The sequence below is a fragment of the Pollachius pollachius genome, assembly GCF_949987615.1.
Source record: "Pollachius pollachius genome assembly, chromosome: 1".
In the NCBI taxonomy this organism is placed as follows: domain Eukaryota; kingdom Metazoa; phylum Chordata; class Actinopteri; order Gadiformes; family Gadidae; genus Pollachius; species Pollachius pollachius.
This window is the reverse complement of record NC_136934.1, coordinates 44,951,914-44,972,481: the sequence shown is the minus strand read 5'-3', so window position 1 is coordinate 44,972,481 and position 20,568 is coordinate 44,951,914. Positions and strand designations below refer to the sequence as shown.

The following is a 20,568-nucleotide window of genomic DNA, read 5'->3' as shown; positions in this document are numbered from 1 at the left end:
TGGGCAGGTCATGGGATTGAGACGCAGTAGGTAGGCCGAGAGTGGGCAGGTCATGGGAGTGAGATACAGTAGGTAGGGCTGAGAGTGGGCAGGTCATGGGAGTGAGATACAGTAGGTAGGCTGGGATTGGGCAGTTCAGTCCGGTCATAGGAGTGAGATACAGTAGGTAGGCCAGGAGTGGGCAGGTCATAGGAGTGAGATACAGTAGGTAGGCTGGGATTGGGCAGTTCAGTCCGGTCATAGGAGTGAGATACAGTAGGTAGGCCAGGAGTGGGCAGGTCATAGGAGTGAGATACAGTAGGAAGGCTGGGAGTGGGCAGGTCATGGGAGTGAGATACAATAGGTAGGCTGGGACTGGGCAGGTCATGGGAGTGAGATACAGTAGGTAGGCTGGGAGTGGGCAGGTCATGGGAGTGAGATACAGTAGGTAGGCTGGGAGTGGGCAGGTCATGGGAGTGAGATACAGTAGGTAGGCTGGGATTGGGCAGTTCAGTCCGGTCATAGGAGTGAGATACAGTAGGTAGGCCAGGAGTGGGCAGGTCATGGGAGTGAGATACAGTAGGTAGGCTGGGAGTGGGCAGGTCATGGGAGTGAGATACAATAGGTAGGCTGGGAGTGGGCAGGTCATGGGAGTGAGATACAATAGGTAGGCTGGGATTGGGCAGTTCAGTCCGGTCATAGGAGTGAGATACAGTAGGTAGGCTGGGAGTGGGCAGGTCATGGGAGTGAGATACAGTAGGTAGGGCTGAGAGTGGGCAGGTCATGGGAGTGAGATACAGTAGGTAGGCTGGGAGTGGGCAGGTCATGGGAGTGAGATACAGTAGGTAGGGCTGAGAGTGGGCAGGTCATGGGAGTGAGATACAGTAGGTAGGCTGGGAGTGGGCAGGTCATGGGAGTGAGATACAGTAGGTAGGCTGGGAGTGGGCAGGTCATGGGAGTGAGATACAGTAGGTAGGGCTGAGAGTGGGCAGGTCATGGGAGTGAGATACAGTAGGTAGGCTGGGAGTGGGCAGGTCATGGGAGTGAGATACAGTAGGTAGGCTGGGAGTGGGCAGGTCATGGGAGTGAGATACAGTAGGTAGGCCGAGAGTGGGCAGGTCATGGGAGTGAGATACAGTAGGTAGGGCTGGGAGTGGGCAGGTCATAGAAGTGAGATACAGTAGGTAGGCTGGGAGTGGGCAGGTCATGGGAGTGAGATACAGTAGGTAGGCCGAGAGTGGGCAGGTCATGGGAGTGAGATACAGTAGGTAGGGCTGAGAGTGGGCAGGTCATGGGAGTGAGATACAGTAGGTAGGCTGGGATTGGGCAGTTCAGTCCGGTCATAGGAGTGAGATACAGTAGGTAGGCTGGGAGTGGGCAGGTCATGGGAGTGAGATACAGTAGGTAGGGCTGAGAGTGGGCAGGTCATGGGAGTGAGATACAGTAGGTAGGCTGGGAGTGGGCAGATCTGTTCAGTCTGGTCTGTTTGTCATGTTGTCTGCAGTCAGGTTGTGTCCTTGAGAGGAAAACACAAATGCCATGGTCTAAAAAACAAATTATATTCTGCAGTCTGGCATTAGGGAAGTCTCTTTTTGACTCCTCTTACTCTCTACGTACCGCACCACAATTCTTCAGATTTACAAATAAACCAAGCATATGTTCAGTATGAAACCAAAGGGATTAGCTTAAAGGCTGGGGATCCGGTAGAGTCGACGTTGATGTTTCATCATCATTATTATTATAATGAGGTATTCACAGAGTATCTGTGGATACCTAGTTGTCCTTCATCTGCATGCTGAACAATTTTGCCTCTCGGACCTACAATGGCTGTCTGTTCCCAGAATGTCGTACCCATGCTCTATGGACACGCCCCACAAAAATGGCAATATTATAAGGAAATCTAAATTGTTTAATATTCAATCAATTAAAAATACAGTTGAGAAGTGGTTCAGTGACTGGAAACTTCTTGGGGACATAGAGCCCCCCCCCTCCCTTAAGAACTTCAAGGTTTTGGGTCGATATTTAAAAAATGAACTTTGAATAAATGCTAAGCTTTATGCCTAGACTCGTTAACAAGTCTGAGTCAGAAGGAGGCAGGAACTGGAAACTGTCCATGCACATAGAGGACATATCCCTTAACATGTGTTGAACGTTTTGTGTTTACCTTCTTCCAATGACGTCACAGTGTCCATTAGAGTAATTGCTCTTGAGCGTAAAGCACCACTGCGCCTGCAGATGGCCCAGAATCACACATAGTGTGTGTGTGCGTGTGCGTGTGCGTGTGCGTGTGCGTGTGCGTGTGCGTGCGTGTGCGTGTGCGTGCGCGCGCGTGTTAAATAAAAAATACCCATTGCTGAAAATCAAAGACCCCCCCCCCCTGTCCGAGGCATAATTGCGTCTAGGAGTAATGACGTGCCCCTGTGAATCTCTTCAAAAGGGCGGTTGCTGGGGTCGGCGATGCGTGGGCAGTGAATACCTCCCGTGACGGCTCGCAGTCAGAGTGGTTTTTATTATTGAAGCTTTTCCGCTTCTTGCAGTAAATAAAAACATCCAACACAGGCAGACCATATGAATCCAGTCTACTTAACCACCAAGGCAGAAACCATGGTCTTTTCATGATGGTAAATGGGCTGCATTTATATAGCGCTTTACAATATTGCCTTACATTCACCCCTTCATGCACAAATTCAAACGGAGGAGGTGCTCCTCCGATGGCGGAGTCAACCACGAAAGGCGACAGCCAGCTCGTCGGGAGGGGTAAGGTGCCTTGCTCAGGGACACCTCAACACTCAGCTAGGAGGAGCCGGGCATCGAACTAGCAATCTTGCGTTTACCAGCCAACATGTTCTACCTCCTGAACTACTGCCGCCCATGATTTGCAACTTCCTTGTCTGTTTAGCTGTGTTAATATTGTATCAGTTTAGAGAAACGGTTGGGGTTTTATTATTAAATTGGTAGGATTGTTTAGCCTGTGCACCGCCACCTCTTCTCTGGTCTGTTGAAGTCGAGCCCTTTAACTAGCGAATGCTTTGGCTATTGGATAATGGCAAAAGCACAGTTGTTCCCGCTCCCTGCCCCTATGACCCTGATCTCATTGAAACCCTGCTGCCGATCAGCCAGGGATCGGCCGTCCCTTTTTATCATGGACCAAACGAGACAAAGATCTCCTTCCATCATCGTGAGTGACAAGCTCTGAGAGTAGCCCCATGTTTTATTGATCCAACCCTAAAAAACAATGTGAACAATAAATAATTGATTGACAGCAGAGCGCTTTTAGAATGTGTTGCCGTTTGCATGCCTTTGTTCCCAAACCAGTGTTTATAAATGATTATTGTGCATCAACAAGGCATGGGTTTATTACTTTTTTATTCAAGGAAGTTATTGGTGCTTTTGTCAGTGCAATTTTCTGGCTTTCCCCGAGAGCTTGGTAGGTTGTAAAGTTTCGTACAAGATGCCCTCACACAGGGTAACTCGAGTCCCTTTTTTAACCTTAATCAAGTCACGGTGGATTTTGGCATATTGTAATGTCCAGGTTGTGTGTTTAACTAGTTGGAATTTAGGGTAATTTGTGGCGCAACATATTTTTTATTTTTGCTCTCCTGAGCCCTCTTTTATTTCATACCCACTCCCTACATGACAAGAAAAGCTACAGGATTCAATTAGTGTGGACGAGGTGTGGGAGAATGCGTGTGTGACTGGGAGGCACAGCCAGGCGCACACAGGCTCTGATGCAATCTAGTAACAGTGACAGGGATTGAATGGTCATTCCAGTATCGTCCTGCGTTTCCCCCATCAAAGTAAATTGGCAGCGAGTTTGGCTCCGCTTCAACAGTTCCCAATCTTCTGGGCTTGTCTTGAGGGCCTGCGAGATTGATCTCTATCTAATTTTCTCTGGGTTGCTATTCATCTTTTTATATATTTATTTATTACCCTGTCTCGCCGCTTGCCGCCTCCCTTACTGTTTTTTCTGTCTATAAAGTTTGTTGGATGTATAGAGAGTGTAATGTGAAGAGCTACACCCTGCACATTGTTAGTGATGATGCACGCACACAGGCCCTCACACAGCAGGCTAGATGGGCTTGAACAAAGCTGATATTGTAGTCTGAGGGCAGGGGGATGCGTGTCAAGGTTGATGGCTGTTCTGCGTGTTAAGTTTATGCTCATCAAACTCCACTCTAGCAAACTTAACTCTGGACTAGTAAGTCAATTACATGCTGTTATTAATTGGAAATTTGAAAAAAAGGGAAAGGTGGCACACTGTGTTCAAATATGCCCAAAGCAAATGCTGCCACAGTAAGTCTCCATAGAGTATATGTCTTGGTAGCTCTCCTCTTAGGTGTTTATTGTGAAAGACAATCGTGCATTTTTCAAACAGTGACTCCGATATTTGACTTTTCAGGCTAGAGTGGGAGCTAGAACACAAGCCCTCTTTCTGACGCCCCCTTTGTTATAATCCAGTGTTGTTCTTCATCCCTAGGTCTTCCATCACTACAGGAATGTCTTGGACCTGATGCAGATGGTCTCCCTCAAAGAACTACCTGACTTTCTGTTGTCCAACACGGAGTTCCAGCTGTATCCTGAAGCCGTGTCTGTGTCTCTGTGTATCTGTGTCTCTTTGTGTCTGTGTGTGTGGCGATGTGTGTGGCGGTTTGGTGGGGCAGCCTGTTTTCTGTGTGCAAAAGAAATTTGGGAAGATCCACGCTTTTATTGTGGTATACGTAAATGTAATTTGGTCACTCTTACAGTCCCTTTCACCCCCTTTTTGAGAGTCCATGAATCATAAAGCACAGCCCTTTTTTGTAAAAATCTGCATATCATCTCGGTGATAAAAATAATATTAATAATTTAAATAATTGTTTTTCGGCCTCATAATAACAATTTATAATAATAGTCCCAGAATTTCCATAGTTGAGGCAAACCTTTTCAAACAGTGTATAGTTCCATCATTCACAAGCACAGTCGCATGTCTGGGAAGTCCAAGAAGTGCAAGCTTCTGTTGGATCAGCTGTCATCGCTACATGGAGAGGTAACCGCTCCCTCTCTGGTCCCTGCTGCTACGGGACTCATGATGTACTTTGCCTTTCTTTGCTTAAAGGGGTGATATCATGACACCAGGTGTGAGCGTGTTTAGCCATTACAAGTAGTTTGAAAATCTGCCTTTTCCTGTGTTTCAGTGACATCACAAGTGGGCGTGTCCACCTAGATGTATGATGGCTAGATGAGCAACATTTGCTACAGTCAGCTGGGCAGACTGATCTATCCAGCATGCATTTAGGTGGACTTGTGATGTCAATAAAGCACAAGTAAAGGCATATACTCAAACGGCCTGTAATGGCTCACACTCACAACCGGTTGGATAAAATCCACCGTTTCGTTTTTTTTTGTTGTAGTCATTAACTTCCGATTGTTCATTGCACATTTTGCGCCTCCTTGACATTGCATTTAATCTCCTACACCTTTAAATAAAATAAACGTTACATATATTTTGCACACATATAAACACAACCAATCCCCAACAGGTAGGAGCATTGTTTTGCCTGTCCTGTGTGGTCACCCCCATTGCCCAGCCAGTAGCCAGCCAGCTGAGCTCCCAGCGATGGAGGGACACCCTGGCCAAGAGGCCCAGCTCCCTGCCTGGTAACGCAATCTCTTCCATGAACACACTGCAGAATGAACTGAAGATACTCTCAGGGCAGGCAGGCTGGACACTAACTCCTTCACCTCTGTGGTGCTGCTTTGTCCGGGGTGTAGTGCCTGAGGTGGAGGTCAAAGGCGAAGGCGCCCACTACTTCCTGTTGGTCCAGGGCTCGGAGGAAGGTGGAGGCGGAACCTGCAGAGCCCGGATGCTCCACTCGGCCAATCAGATCAATGGAGCTGCTGCCGTGGCGACCGTAAATGGGCTTTTGAGAGAAAAGTCTCTGCTCTCATCAGGTATTTAGTGCGTGTGTACTTGTGCACGTGGGCTTTACTCCTTCCTTGCCCGTGGTGTTCCACATGAAAGCTTTGACATTTCTGTTGTTGACATTTTGCAAACCAGAGAGGAAAATTTTTAATCTCGTGAAAAAGCACTGGAATGCACTCGTGTATGGCAATCTGTTATGGAAATGCATTGGCCTGAAATCCTGGTCAAATCTAGTGTGTGTGTGTGTGTGTGTGTGTGTGTGTGTGTGTGTGTGTGTGTGTGTGTGTGTGTGTGTGTGTGTGTGTGTGTGTGTGTGTGTGTGTGTGTGTGTGTGTGTGTGTGTGTGTGTGTCTGGCTATTTTTCACTCTAACCTTTCCTGTCTCTTTCCCGTCTCCCTCCTCTGCCTCCCCCTCTCCCTCCCCCGGCGCGAGCAGGAAAGACAGAAGGACGCCTCCTGGACTCGCTGCCCTGCTTCCGTGGAGACGACGTGTGGCGGGCGAGCCGGGCCCAGACGCTGGTTCTTAAGGAATGCCTGAGTGAGTCCTTTATCCTCCTGACACCCAATTAGACTCTGTACATGTTGAATGGCAGAACCTGTGGGGAGCGTTGCTAAACCCATGTCGATGTGAGGCGAGAAACCTAGGTCGCCCCATTTTGGAGGGATAAATTCTTCTTAAAGTTTGGCAGGGGGCACATGGAGTCCATAGCTGCGTTATTGATTTGTAGACAGCCAGTGACCTTGGGCATTTCCACTACAGATAGAACAGAAGGAGACAGCGTTTTAAAGCCCAGATGTGGTGGATTGTATTGTGTTGCGTTGGTGTTTGATGTTTTTCTGGATTTGTCTGACGCAACTTCACAACATTGTCCACTGATGCCCCGCCCATGGAGCCGGCTGATTGGCAGGTTTCTATTTCTTCCTGCCCGTTAAAAGCCAATGGCGAGTATGACGGCAGAGTCCTTGAAATCCTCCACAGAATGTTAAAAAAGCTGACTCACTCATTACCCTCACCTGTTCTGTACGCTGTAGCTGTTGGCTCTAGCCTCCTTTCACATACCCGATATGAAATATTACTCCCTGTTGGAGTAACATTGGCCCTACAGTGGGGGGAATGGCACAGAATATCATCAGGAGTCATCTGTTGGATCTTCAGCCTATCGTTCTCCTTCAGGGATCGCCCTCAATGTTCAGCTTATTACGTTTTCAATAAACGCATGTTTGTTTGTTTTTATTTTTCCTGTTTGAAACGCAATCGTTCCTAACAGCCAGAATGCCGCCGAAGAAAGTAATACGATTGGACGAATGCGTGTTTTCCGAAATGGGCAACAAAAATGTTTGCTTTCAATCCGGTCCCTGCTGCAATTTGTAGCTGCACATATCTCAATCTTCATCCCCCCCCCAAGCTACACCGCTACCTATGCCTGTGACATATTGGAGGTTTGCTTTATGGCGGCGGCGGCTTGTTTAGATTGGATTCAGATGATCTGCGCCGCTTGTTAAAGACGTCGCCTGAGGAGAAAGACGGGTAGAGGGGACCCAACGTGAGGCACTCAGCTCCTCCAACCAGAGAGGGGGAAGGAGGTGGAGGGAGGAGGAGGAGGTGGGAGGAGGGAGGGGGCACTCAGCTCCTCCAACCAGAGAGGGAGGGGGAGGGAGGAAGAGGAGGAGGAGGAAGAGGTGGGAGGAAAGAGGGGGCACTCAGTCTCTCCCCGACACCGTCTCTGGAACATCCTGTGGGCACATCATTATTTCAGCGGGCCCCCATTGTGTCCTCCAAGTGTTCAAAAGACCCTGGCTGGGAGTCAGGTGCAGACAAGCCAAACAAATGCAGAGGCTCATCAAAGCGCCGGGTGGCTTCCCAGGGGGATTGATGATCCTGTACCGCTGGGGTTGGAGGCAGCGTTTTTTTACTTGGAGAACGTCCCAACAGTGTAGCGATATTAATTGTGGTTTAAATGCCAGCCCACACTTCACGACACATTCGCAAACACTGGGCTTTTGGAGGGAATTATCCCGTAAGGTAAAACGTATGTCATTACCTTTTTATACACTAGGATTAATTAATCTTAAGGAGCCAAATACAATCAAAAAATAATGAACACCATTTAACTTTGTACTCCTATTTATGGCTATGTTTAGTTTAGAACAGTTAATATTAGAGCTGTCAAGCGATTAAAATATTTAATCATGATTAATCGCATTTATGTCATAGTTAACTCTGATTAATCGCGATTAATCACAAATTCTTTCCTATGCTAAATATCCCTTGATTTCTTTCTCATTTTAATGCTCTTATCAACATGGAGAAGTGCATCAGCTTGCCTTGTGCAAATGTAGGTAAACTAGGACTCAGCCTATAGTGCAATCAAACAAACATACTGCCTTGAACATTGCAGTCAGGCTACTGCTTCTTTCGTGTGCTTGGCCATTAAGTGGTATTTCAGACTGGACGTGCTGCGATGATAGCTCAGTTCACAATGGCAAATCACACATATTACTTTGTTCTTGTCAATGGAACCATTTGGCAACTTTTTAAATATAAACTTTCCATTAAGAATCGTTTTGGCGTCCATGTCTGACTTTACATTAGCTTTTGGCCGTGGCTTGCCCCAACCGGTTTGTGTGCGGCGTGCTTGATGTTTTGTTTCCGGTGTAGCTAGATCCGGTATGGTGTAGTTTTTCTAACGTGACTAAAAAATAATATATAAATATATATTTTGCGTTAATCGTGCGTTAAAAAATTTAACGCCGTTAATATTGGTTTGAGTTAACGCCGTTAATAACGCGTTTAACGCACAGCTCTAGTTAATATATTTATTTTTTTAAGAAATATTTATTTTCATTAAAAATGTATGGATTGCCGTACCATGGGCTATGTAATATAATATCGACACTGTGCAGAAAGTCCTATATTTTATTGGATCTAGAATCTTTCATCCTGTGGGAGACTCTTCAAACTCGTAACAACAGCCTGTTATTGCAAACCAGCAGTTTTGGAGACCCTTGCTCTTGCAAGCCGAGCGAAACGCTTGACTTCTAGTGAAGTTTAGATATGACCTTTTATTTATAATTCCTTTCAGAGAGGCGAGGGGAAGCCCACTCGACGGCCACGATACCGGTCAGCCACATAAAGACCCTGCTGAACCGGGCCAGAGAGCGGTACCTGAAAGTAACCACTGCCCGCTGCCTCCCGGAGGACCACCAGGGCAGCACCCCCAAGGCTCCAGGTAGGCTGTCCCCTAATCCTAATCCTAGATTAAAAACACATCAGTTTACCTAAAAGGCACAATGTCCTCACAACCGCCTCGGCCTGTATACACGTAGGGAGAGTTTAGGAGAGACCCAAAGTACAGGTACAGATTTTCCCCTCACTCAGGGTTTTCTCCACCTCCGGGAATGGCTGCAAACATAACATAGCTTCTGATGATGTGGCGAATGGGGTGTGGATGATTTTAACCAAAATGTTAACCTGAGGGTCCACGGGCATGTCGTTGGGTGGCTGTGCGGCTAGTTACCGTTACACATCAAATTGGCACCTCACGACTTCCTGTTCCAACACTTCTCACTCCGCTTGTGCAGAGACCCGGCGAGGAGCCGGCCAGCCGTCGGAGTGGCCCGAGAGAAGCGTGCTCCGCAACGTGGAGAACCTCCGGAGAAGGCGTCAGAAGAACCGGTACGCGCCGCTCTAACAATCCTGTAGAAGTCGTTCGATTAATGGATGATTTCAAGTCGGGGGGGGACGCGCAAAGTTAATCCGCCGTGAAACCACTTCTGTGCTGCGTGTGTTACGACGCAGAAAGGCGTGTCGAAGCCACCAGGCCGTTAAGATGTGTCTTTTTTTCCTCGCCTTCCCCACGCCTCAGCTTTGGTCCGTTGTCGGCGCCGGGCTCCAGCGACAGTCTCCTGGGGCCGAAGGACGCGAGCCAGCGCGTCTCCGCGGCGTTGCTGGACGCCAAGGAGCTGCTGAGGCACTTCAGCGCGGACGGCACGCCCGCTGGGGGTCTTCAGCCCCTGGTGGTCTGCAGAGGGTGGGTCTATGTGCACAGAAGGAGGTCTCCCTCCCGTTTATAACGTCCCTATCTGGGGTGCCCCGTGGCTCACCAGGTACAGCGCGTCCCATAAAGGCTCAGTCCTGAACGCAGCGGCCCCCGGGTTTGAATCATGCCCCTGGCCGTTTACTGCATGTCCTCCCCCTCTATCTCCCGTACCTTCCTCCCTATCTCAGTCTATATTAAAACATAAAAATGCAACAACAAAAAAAAAAACGAATCCATATCTGCAGCTCGTACCTCATTAGTCGCATCGAGTGCGATTTGGAGGAGATGCGCTTCCATAGTCATCAACTACTACTAAGTTAATCGCAGAGCTTCAGTTTCTCGATGGCAAACGCCGGCATTGACTCGCCACTTTCACTCATAAATTATCCTCATAAACGTAACTTCAGCCGTTGGATCGGATGTATAGATGGGTGCGTACACAATGGTGACTGTGAGTTGAGCTCTCACGGTTCAGGTGCTAGAGGCGGTTCTGATGACACATTGTAATGGGTTTTCTGTTGTTCTGCAACCTTAATGCGATGAGCCTTAAAAGAGGTTGATTGTGCACGGGGGATTTTCCTGGAAAGGCTTGAGATAAGATTGCCTTAAAGGAAAACACTCTTCCCAGATGTAAGGGACTAATGCAGACAGCAACTTCTGGAAGGGGTCCAGTATTGAGTCAGAACGCAGTAGCCATAGTCCTGACAGTGTACGTCCTCTAAAAGGGTTTGTGTTTGCCAGTGACAGGCAATTCTATTCTAACATGGAAAGGATTCCTACAGAGTAATTAAATGTGGTAATTTATCTTTCGCTTAACACCCAACATGGGCTGAATATAGAATGCAGGTAAAAAAAATCACAGTTTTCCTTTGAACAATATTTAAACTATTAAAATATATCTTTCCTTACTGCATGTACACAGGTATTTTTCTCTCTCTCCATTGTCTCCATCTTTCCTCCGTCCCCGACCACACCCATCTGCTCAACGGTTATTTCTGTCTCCCCCATTTTGTGGATCGCCCTCTCTCTCTGTGTATTCCTCTTTCAACTCTCTCTCTCTCTCGTTCCTCTGCTCTTCCCCTGGCAGGAGCAACGTGTTCCAGATGTCTCCGGACCTGTCTCCCGGGCGGGTCAGCCAGTTGCCCTTCAGCAAGGCATCGGCCTCCAACTACCACGGGATAGAGTAAGCTCCCTCCGTGTCCGCTAGTGACGCTCGCCCGCCCAGTCCCGCCCTGCGACAGTTGGCCAGCGTGCCCCACATGATTGATGTCCTTTCCTGTCGCTGCCTGTAAACCTATACAAGCACACATTTGCAAGAGAAAATAATTATGGGTCTTTGATGGGGAAACATATACCGAATGCTAATTTCCCAATCAGCGTGCGAGAGATGGTTCTCACCGTCGCTCTCTCTCTGGCTCTTGTCTCTCTCTATCTCTTCCTCCTTTCTCCAACTCATGGGGACAGAGCATTGATTCACTTTGAGGCGGATTGAATATCGGGCCTTGAACACACGACCCAATCACAGGCGTGTTCCTTTCCTTACCGTCGGCACTGCATAGCGTTTCAATGGGGGATGGATAAACACATCACAGACCCAGCGACGGGGCTCTGGGCCAGACAGAGCACATGGTTACCCCCTGACCCCAGAGTAGTGTTGCTTTCCTTCGGCCCAATATACAAACGCAACAAAGAAGAAGTAGGTTCTGCATCATCAAGGGCTACAGTAGCTCAGGAGGCAGAGGGGGTTGGCTGGTAACCGTAAGGTTGCTAGTTCGATCCCCGGCTCCTCCTCCTAGCTGGGTGTCATGGTGTCCCTGAGCAAGGCACCTAACCCTAACTGCTCCCGGCTGTCGCCTTGCATGGCTGACGCTGCCGTCGGTGTGTAAATGTTTGCATGAATGTAAAGCGCTTTGGGTGGCCACTGCTTACAAAAAAAGCGCTGCATAAATGTATAAATCTACCATTTACCCACTGCTGGAAATGAAAGAGGGATTCGTTGTGCAAGTGGGCCAGTGCGATTCACCCATTGGTGGTGGTTGGAGACTTGTGGGGATTTTGAAGTTTGACAGGTCTGCAGCAGACACCGTCGGCCAGGACTGTAGTCGGGTGTCGGTGGTTGTCGTTGGTTGTTCGAGCTGAACGATTAATCTAATTCAAACCGACATCGCAATGTAATTGAAGGCTGCGATTTTTTTTGGGGTGATTTGTTACTGTTACTGACTGGAGATCAGTAAGATTTTATTTTTCCTTTCCCAATTCAATAGTTGAATAGAGATCAATTCATCTCAACACATAGGCCTGGCTTAAAGGAAAGAGCAGTTTTATATGTTGACTGCTTCCAATGTTGTGCTGATCATACTATAGAATGATTTATTGCTTGAATGAAATAAATGATGTTTTTATTCAAGCCTTGGGGAAATAATCTATTTGCGATTATTTCGACCAATATTGCGATTGCGGTTTAGCATGCGATTCTTCTTTAAAGTTGGGCCTTGAACACGCGACCGCAAAGGATCGCAAAGGAACTTTAAGAAGATAAATCGCATGCTAAATCGCAATCGCGCTATTGGTCGAAATGAGCGCCAATAGATTACAGGATAGATTATCAAGAGAACAGATGATTTCCCCAAACCGTTCAGCCCCCCCCACGCGGTTCCTTAGTGGCGCTCTTGTATCCCGTCAGGTTCTGCCTGGACCAGCACCAGCTCAGCGCCCTGGACCGCGACCTGGGCCTGGTGCGTCTCCAGTCGCGCCTCATCCGCTTCGAGACGCAGACCACCTGCTCCAAGGAGCCCCTCCCCTTCGCCCTGAGCCCTGCCCCCCTCGTCCCCGCCCCCTCCCCTGCCGTGCCCTCTGAGCCGGGCAGCGTGCCGGACGGGGAGACCCTGATGCAGCTGCAGAACGCCGACGTGGCGCGGCTGAAGCGCCGGTCCCGTGACACCGCGCTGGGGGGGCCGCGCAAGAGGTGGGTGTGTGTGTGTCGTGTGTGTGTGTGTGTGTGTGTGTGTGTGTGTGTGTGTGTTCCATACATATTAGTATCATAAACTTGCTTTGAAGTATGTGTGTCTATGTCCGTCGTGTGTGTGTGTGTGTTGGTTCTATGAATGTTTGAATCATAAACTTGTTATGATGTATGTGTGTGTCTGTCTTGTGAATCGTCGATACATTTTGTGTGTGTGTGTGTGTGTTGGTGTCAGATGCTAATCGCGGTGCTAATCGTCTCCGCTCCCCCCAGGCTGGTGAAGTCAGAGAGCAGTGACTCTCTGTGCTCCCAGAGCAGCGGCAGCAGTGGGACACACCCCTCGGTGAGGTCACTGAGGCAGCAGCCAATCAAGTCCCAGTCGACCTCTGCCTCCACTCTACCCAGCTCTCTGGGCCCTCCCCCCAGACGTCCATCATCAGGTAGAGGGAAAAATCTGGGATTTCTTTTTTTTATTTCAAAATTGTATTAATGAAAATGAGGCGGTATGTTGTACATACATGCTACAGGTTTACCACTTCTCTCCTGTTTGCTGATATTTGTTATTCCATTTCATTTTAACATTTATTTTTATGCGTGACTTGACTTTATTCAAATGAATACATTTTTGATGTAACTATAGTTCAATGCTCAAATGCTGAAAGATATCCCTCTGCATTCAAATATTTCACAGCAGAGTAATCATAAAAAGGAATTCCAACCTCCACTCAAAGAATGCTCACCCTCCTCTCGATCCCTCATTTATTGAGCATCGGTAGTAAATGTTCAAACGGCCTCTGACCATGAAAATAAGATATGAATGCTGGAGATCCAAAGCTTTTGTTCAGAATGTAGTGCGTACGATAGAATTTCATACATTTGGTTGTTACTGGTCGAGGGGATGTGGACAAAGCGTTCCACCTTTGACCCCTCAACAAACCACGCTCCAGAAAAAGACCTTGCTGGCTTACCTCAGTGTTGACAAATTATTACCAAGCCTTCTTTTCATTGTAAATGGGAAAAAGCGGCAGCCTACAGCTGGCAGACTTTACACCCGCAATGCACTGTAGATGTGGCTCTTATCGGCGCTAACAGTCCCTCTTAACAGAGGTCATCGTAGGACAAGGTGGCTCTCATTAAGGTAATCACGGGGGGTTCTTTACATGACCTACCAGGGCACAGGTAGTAGACTAGGGCTGTCCTCCAAATCGCAGACATTTTCTTTTTGTACTTTTTTTATATGTATTGCAGCTACCCGTACAAGGTACGTACTGTTGAACACAAAGTGTGCATACAATCGGGACACACTACAGGGGATTTCAATGATTAGCACACATGTTGCCGCGGGCTCAGGTGATGTGTCGTATCTTCTGCTTAGCAAAGGATTGTGGGGAAGAATAGCCAACAAAGCACGCTGGCTTGAATACTGCGAAACGCGAGCGAATGTAGTACAACGGAGTTCGAGTAGAATAGAGTGTCTGTGTTTGGGAGGAAGGCCGTTTATAGCTGGCCTTCTTTGCACATCAGAAGCCGACAGAGTTTTGGGGGTTTATTTAAACCTAAGAAGATGTCTCTGTTAGATCAAAATCCCCCTCGCTGAGACCTTGCCTCAAGGGCCACAAAGAAAGTAATTTTCACCCACCAAAGAGCTCAGAAGACGACGCTAATAGAAATATCACATCAATATTTATGATGATTACCATATTATTATTATTTTGCTGCCATGCACTATTCGAATTGAGTTGTGGCTTGTACTCGCATTATCATATCGATGTGTCGTTTAGTGCTCTACTGCCGCGGTCACAAACACGTTTCCAAAGTACCCGTGTCATCCAAACAACCACATAACCCACATGGAATCTATGGAAGACAAGACTGACCATGCTGCCCATCGCTCACACCCACCGCGTCTCCGTTCCCTGCCAGGCCAGCCTGCCGCGGCGCCGGCTGACATGAGCGGACCCAACCACCAGGGGACGCCCCAGGTCCACAGCCAGGACCAGCAGGCCAAGGAGTCTCGCTCCCAGAAGCATCACAGGGTAGGGGGGGGGGGAGGATATCTGTATGAACAACGTGGGTGTCTTATGGAGCTTTAATGCTGGAGAACCGTGTTCTAATTTGCTTCTAAAGAAATGTTTGATGGTTCCCTTGAGTTTTCCACACAAGTCCTACATTGGCATAGGGATGCCTTTTCATTCTCCTTCCAAATCTGCACTCTTGTCAAGCTGGTGATCAGGATATAAAGCACATTTCAGATCCTGCTCCTTTTCAAATAGACACACATTAAACACTGATGCTTGGTGGCACTGTAACACTCACTCCGACACACCGAGGCATAATGAAGTACATTTTTTATAGGATTCGATGTTCTGCGGACTGAATAAATTGCATCAGGACTGCGTCCCCTCAAGCTAAACGGAGCAGGATTTGCGAGCGTGAGACAAAAGGCCGGCCCACATCAGTGACTTGTGAATGATAGTACACACACACACACACACACACACACACACACACACACACACACACACACACACACACACACACACACATACACACACACACACTAGCTCCTCATGCGGTTCCACAATCTGAAGGCATCCGTGGAAGACCTTGAGCTCTGCTGATTATTGTGCAAACACACTTATCACCCAGACATGAGTTCAGAAAAGAGCAAAAAAAAACAACGAAATATGCGGCGCTGTGAGATTATTTTGGACGTAGATAAAAAGGAATCTGTGACCCTTTGTGTTTTGAGTCTGTAGGTTTCAGTGACGCATTGAAATGTTATTTTTCTTTCTAAAGACGCTATCCCTTTTATGTTTTCAATAGCGACCCCTGTTGTAGAGTCTAGCGCTCACACCAAGCAGTGAACGGTCGGCCCCGCAGTACATACAAGTAATTGCACGTGACTCTCCGCTCGCAGTGATGGTCACGCTAAGGCTTGTGTCAACCCATCGACGTGTAAACCTGAGTCACGGCCTGTTTGTTGTGGTGTGTGTTTGTTGTTGCCTGCGCGTCCCAGATGCTGAAGGAGGTCGTGGCTAAGACGCTCCAGGCCCACGGTGTCACCGCCCAGCACCCCTGCTTCAGCGCCTGCAGCAACAGACTGTTTGAGATCTCCAAGTTCTACCTCAAGGTTTGCCCGCTCACCTCCCGCCGGCGCTCTCTCTCACTCCGCTTCCCCTCTGTATTAAGGCTCAGTTATGGTTCCAGGTCGACCCCAACGCAATGACCAGACGGCGGTTTTAGTGAGCGGACCAAACGCAGCCCTTTTTGCTGCGTCGCCTCGACCCAAGGTTGCTCATTTTGGGAGGTGCACGTCAGGCCCTTGCGGTGGACGTAAGGAGTTGTCCGCGAGGACATAATGGATCTATAAACCCCCTTGCGTTGCGTCAATGTGGAACCATAACCAAGCCTTTAAACTGAGCCCGTTTATGCCGGTGGTGGACAGGTAAATGGACAGAACGCGATGATGGCTTTATTGCCCAAGGTGAATACAACATATTCAGGTTGGGCAATAAAGCCATCATCGCTTCTTAGGCAATTAACTGAAGGTCGGTGTATATCCACAAATATGATAGAGTAAACTAACCTTTAAGTAAAGTTAGTTAATTGAATGCCTGTTGGATGGATGCTCAGAAAGACAAAGAGTTTGAAGTACAAGGGTTAAAGTAAAGGCAAAGCTTCAGGTGAAACACAGGTGGTTATATGAGATTAGATGGATACTTTCTCCATCCCTGAGGGGGAAGCTGTGCAGCAGCATGTCAGTACAACCTTTGCTGCTCTTTAACTAGAAGGCCGTCCATGGCTGTTGGGATGTATTCTGAATAACACCATAGGTTGTGCTTCATATTCATTATCGCAAGCTAACCTTCAAGCTTAAAGTTTACACTTCAAACGTGCATTAGAAACAACAAGGTTGCCGGTGTTCAATCCGGAATAGTTCAAAGTAAACTGGTACCACATCCAGAATAGTAAGAAATAAATGACAATGTAAGAAAATAGTCCAAGTGCTTCTCTGCTCCAAGGATCTGAAGACGTCTCGGGGTCTTCATGACGAGATGAAGAAGGCGGCCAAGAGCAACGCGAAACAGGTAGGCCTTCCCTCCTCGGTGGCCTGGGCCTGGTCACGGAAGCTCTGTCACTGAACTGACCCTATGCAGCGCTCTAACCGCGAACCCTCTGGTCTGAACCCCCCGTAGGTTATCGACTGGGAGCTGGAAGAATCCTCAAAGAAGCAGAAAGCGGGGAAATAGAGAACATTACATACGACTAGTCTTCGGAGGTCATTAAAGACAGGGCTCCATCCGTCACCGTGGCAACGCGATGCTCCGAGCGCCCCTCCAAGTGCTTCGCGTCGGAGGAAATAAGGCATTGCGTCGACATCGTGCCCACTTGTGTCGTTAAGGACGCCTGCTGTTTTTTGTTCTCGGTAAGGGAGGACGACAACAAGGCCGTTTGTTCAAGGACCTCTCCCCGTACAATACTTCTGTTGAGTAATTCTCCAGACCCCTTTGATAACGTCCACGGCCGATTTTCCCCTTTCATTAAGTGTGGTCAGCCGCCCAGGGTCTGGCTTCTTCTACCTACTTCCTACCACTAAATTTCTGGTCTTACGCACAGCAGTGTTTTCGTGTTACTTTGAAGGGGAGCGCAGTCGGACCCGACACGACCGCACCGCACAGACTCATGGCCCAGCAGGGAGCCATTGGGAGTAATTGCCTCATTTTCTTAAGTTCTCCTTTTAAAGTTGTCTTGTGTTTGTCTTGCCTGTTTTAATCAATGCAAACCTTAATCGTGTGCTATTGTTTTTACTCCGGAGATTATATCATTATTATCAACGTCCATTATTTGTTTCCCTTTGTGTTTTGCCGTCAGGATTTTTGTTAGTTTTTTTTTGTTTTTATGTCCCATTTTTATTTTCGCTTTTTAAAGTTATTTTCTAAATTATTTGTGACGTTATTTCCACTGGTTTTATCCGCTCTAAATGTTATATCCTAACAGATGTGTCATATTTATCCCTCCTCAAGGGGACAATAAAATGATTTTATAAATGTTATCTTCATCAGCAAAACATTTTCTGTGTTCATTCTTCGTTTCTGTCATCGGTTTATCTGCGCTGTTCGCGCTATCTCTCTATACCCTGATGCACAGTGTGGCTCCACGCTGTTTGAACCGGGTTACCTCAGCCCTCTTCAGCGATACATTCGTACTGCATGGGACTGATTGCGGAGAGCTGTTCCTCCATGTATGAAACAGATAATGTTCCTCAGATGGACGTTTTCCATCCCCTCTGACAGACTTTATAAGATAAACTGGGATCCTCTCTTTTAAATCCATCTGTTAACATTTATGTTCATAACCGCATTACCATAGCACTGATTGTGTTCGACTGTGAAGCCTTTCACAAGTCTTACCATAAAGATAATATAAAGTCCCTGATTAAACCCACCATGATCCCAGGCTTGACTTGTGCTGTAAAATTAATGGGATTCATGGTCATTTGACCCATATAGGGATTTATCTTTCATTCTCACCTTCAGATGATGGTGACTGGCAGTAAAACCAGGCATGCTAAAAAAATTGCTCAGACAATGGATTATGCTAGAGTGATGAAGAGAAGGAACGAGAAATAGCGATACTTTCTCATCTTGTCATCTCTTTGAAAGCTTTCAGATCGTGGGAGTCACAGAGGTGTGTGTGTGACTATAAGTATCATAAACGTGTTATGAAGTATAATCGTGTGTGTGTAACATAAATTGTGAGAGTCAGAGATAGGTGTGTATGTGTCTCTCTCACAAAAGTCCCCAACACGGCAGGAGAGGTGTGTGTGCATGTGCACATGTCGAGTGTGTAACATAAATCCTTGTCCTCATAAAGACAGGTTGTGTAATCTTCTGTATATATATGCAGCACAGTGTCTGCATGCTGATGGCCTGGCTCTCCGTCTCTCCTCTCATTCCATGTTGGTGGAGAATACAACACACCTGACACGGAGGGTCAGCTCAAGCGTGAAATCAACAAACAATACAAAAGATTTACCTGCGTCTCCCGCTGAAAAACTAGAAACTGGAGAAGATAATCTCTCCCTGAGTCGGATCTCACTGCCGAGTGGGGAGTCGACCGTGGCCACTTGACAACCACAGCATGGAAAATTGTAATCTGCCTCATAGGACCAGAGGCTAACATTTTACAATATGACACACATAGTGTGTCTCTTATTCATCTGTAAGGTAACACGAACATATTAGTCAGTGATTACTACGCCGTCAGTCCACTGCTAATTACCGGTTAGTTAATGCGTATGACTGCATTAACTAATGTTCATTAAGGGTTAATCCTTATTCAGTGTTACTGACCAAAGCCTTATGACACCAATGTTCTGATGTTGGCCCTTGATGCTTTACTAGGGCCTCAGGTTTGGTTTGGGGGTTCAACACACGGAAAAGGCAACTCCTGATAATGGGGATTTCGTAGAGTTAAAGCGAAAAGGGAAAAAAGTAGCATAATACATATCATGTTCAACATTGAAATAGGCCTATTGCTAGACAAACTAATCCTAAACATAGTAAATAAATGAGTGAATTATACTTTTTTTTTTCTGCTTTTGACACAGCGCAATTCGACAAATCCTTCATAGGTTTATGAACATTGAACCTCTCACTTTTCTGTAGCTCCAATGCTGCTAATGCCATAGCCACTAATCACTCCGACTCCACTGCTGCTGCAACTGCAAAAGGATGGCAATGAAAAATTAAGAAGGCTGCATTAAACCCTGATTTAAAAGGGAATATATAAGTGAGTGCCTCTGAAATGCTGAGCTACGTATTGCCGGCAGATTGAAGTGAAGGGGACCAGTGAGAGATCATTAGAGACAGGGAGAGCTTTGGGGAGACGGCGGGGAGCCATGCTGATGCTGTAAGACACGCGGTGGCTGTGTTTCACTAGCCGAGAGAGAGAGACGGCTCAACGTGGAGTAAACTCATACAGGGGCACCTCAGCTGGGCTACTTAAACACGTCTTCACACGTGTCTACTTCTTCCATGTTTTCCTCGTTCTCTTTTTACAAGTTGTTATTGATTTCTGTCCGGCCCCCTGTTATCACACACACACGCAAAGCTCACATATGCTAACACACATATATACAGGCACTTTGTTGCTTCGGGGCTCTAATCAAACATGATAAACCAGCCCCTTCTCTATCCTAAGTTGATCTTATTTCGCTGCATGGTGTTACCCAGTGAGTCTATTATGGTGCTGCATTATTGTTATTATATAGAGGTATACTGATGAATTCTAAGATTTCAACTTGGAGGATCGCGGGTTCAAGACAAGTCATTGGCTGAGGGGCTACTGAGCATGTGCATAGAGAGTCGGGTGTTATAATAATGTGTATCATTAATAATAATGTAAATTGATAATTCATTGGTCCCTAGGGTTCTCTGCAGATGAACTGAGCCGGCTATGCAGAATAATAGATAATATAATATAGAAAGGTCTTTGCTTAAACCTCCTTCAGCTTGGCATGAATATAGCAAAATATTTCTTGGTGTCTTTTCAGCAGTCTTTCAAAATTACTTTTTAACCCACCCAGCGTGAAAACAAACAAATGATGCAGTGTGTAGGATTTAGCGGAATGGATGGTCCTAAGACGGCTGTGATTGTGCTTCTAGCCTGCAGGCACATCTT

General features: G+C 47.1%; 1 protein-coding gene across 1 annotated transcript in view; it reads left to right on the top strand.

Annotated features, from left to right (window-relative positions):
* mtbp (MDM2 binding protein) overlaps positions 1–17,855 on the top strand; it is a 28,735-nt gene extending 10,880 nt beyond the window's left edge. The window contains exons 9-23 of the mRNA XM_079735923.1: positions 4,457–4,551; positions 4,939–5,005; positions 5,499–5,616; positions 5,731–5,910; positions 6,317–6,418; positions 8,964–9,110; positions 9,463–9,556; positions 9,747–9,911; positions 11,008–11,103; positions 12,604–12,885; positions 13,156–13,322; positions 14,806–14,918; positions 15,902–16,015; positions 16,908–16,973; positions 17,082–17,855. Coding sequence (XP_079592049.1) covers positions 4,457–4,551; positions 4,939–5,005; positions 5,499–5,616; positions 5,731–5,910; positions 6,317–6,418; positions 8,964–9,110; positions 9,463–9,556; positions 9,747–9,911; positions 11,008–11,103; positions 12,604–12,885; positions 13,156–13,322; positions 14,806–14,918; positions 15,902–16,015; positions 16,908–16,973; positions 17,082–17,135 — 1,860 coding nt within the window. The 3' untranslated portion in view covers positions 17,136–17,855. The remainder of the gene's footprint in view (positions 1–4,456; positions 4,552–4,938; positions 5,006–5,498; positions 5,617–5,730; positions 5,911–6,316; positions 6,419–8,963; positions 9,111–9,462; positions 9,557–9,746; positions 9,912–11,007; positions 11,104–12,603; positions 12,886–13,155; positions 13,323–14,805; positions 14,919–15,901; positions 16,016–16,907; positions 16,974–17,081) is intronic.
* The last annotated feature ends 2,713 nt before the right edge of the window (positions 17,856–20,568 follow it).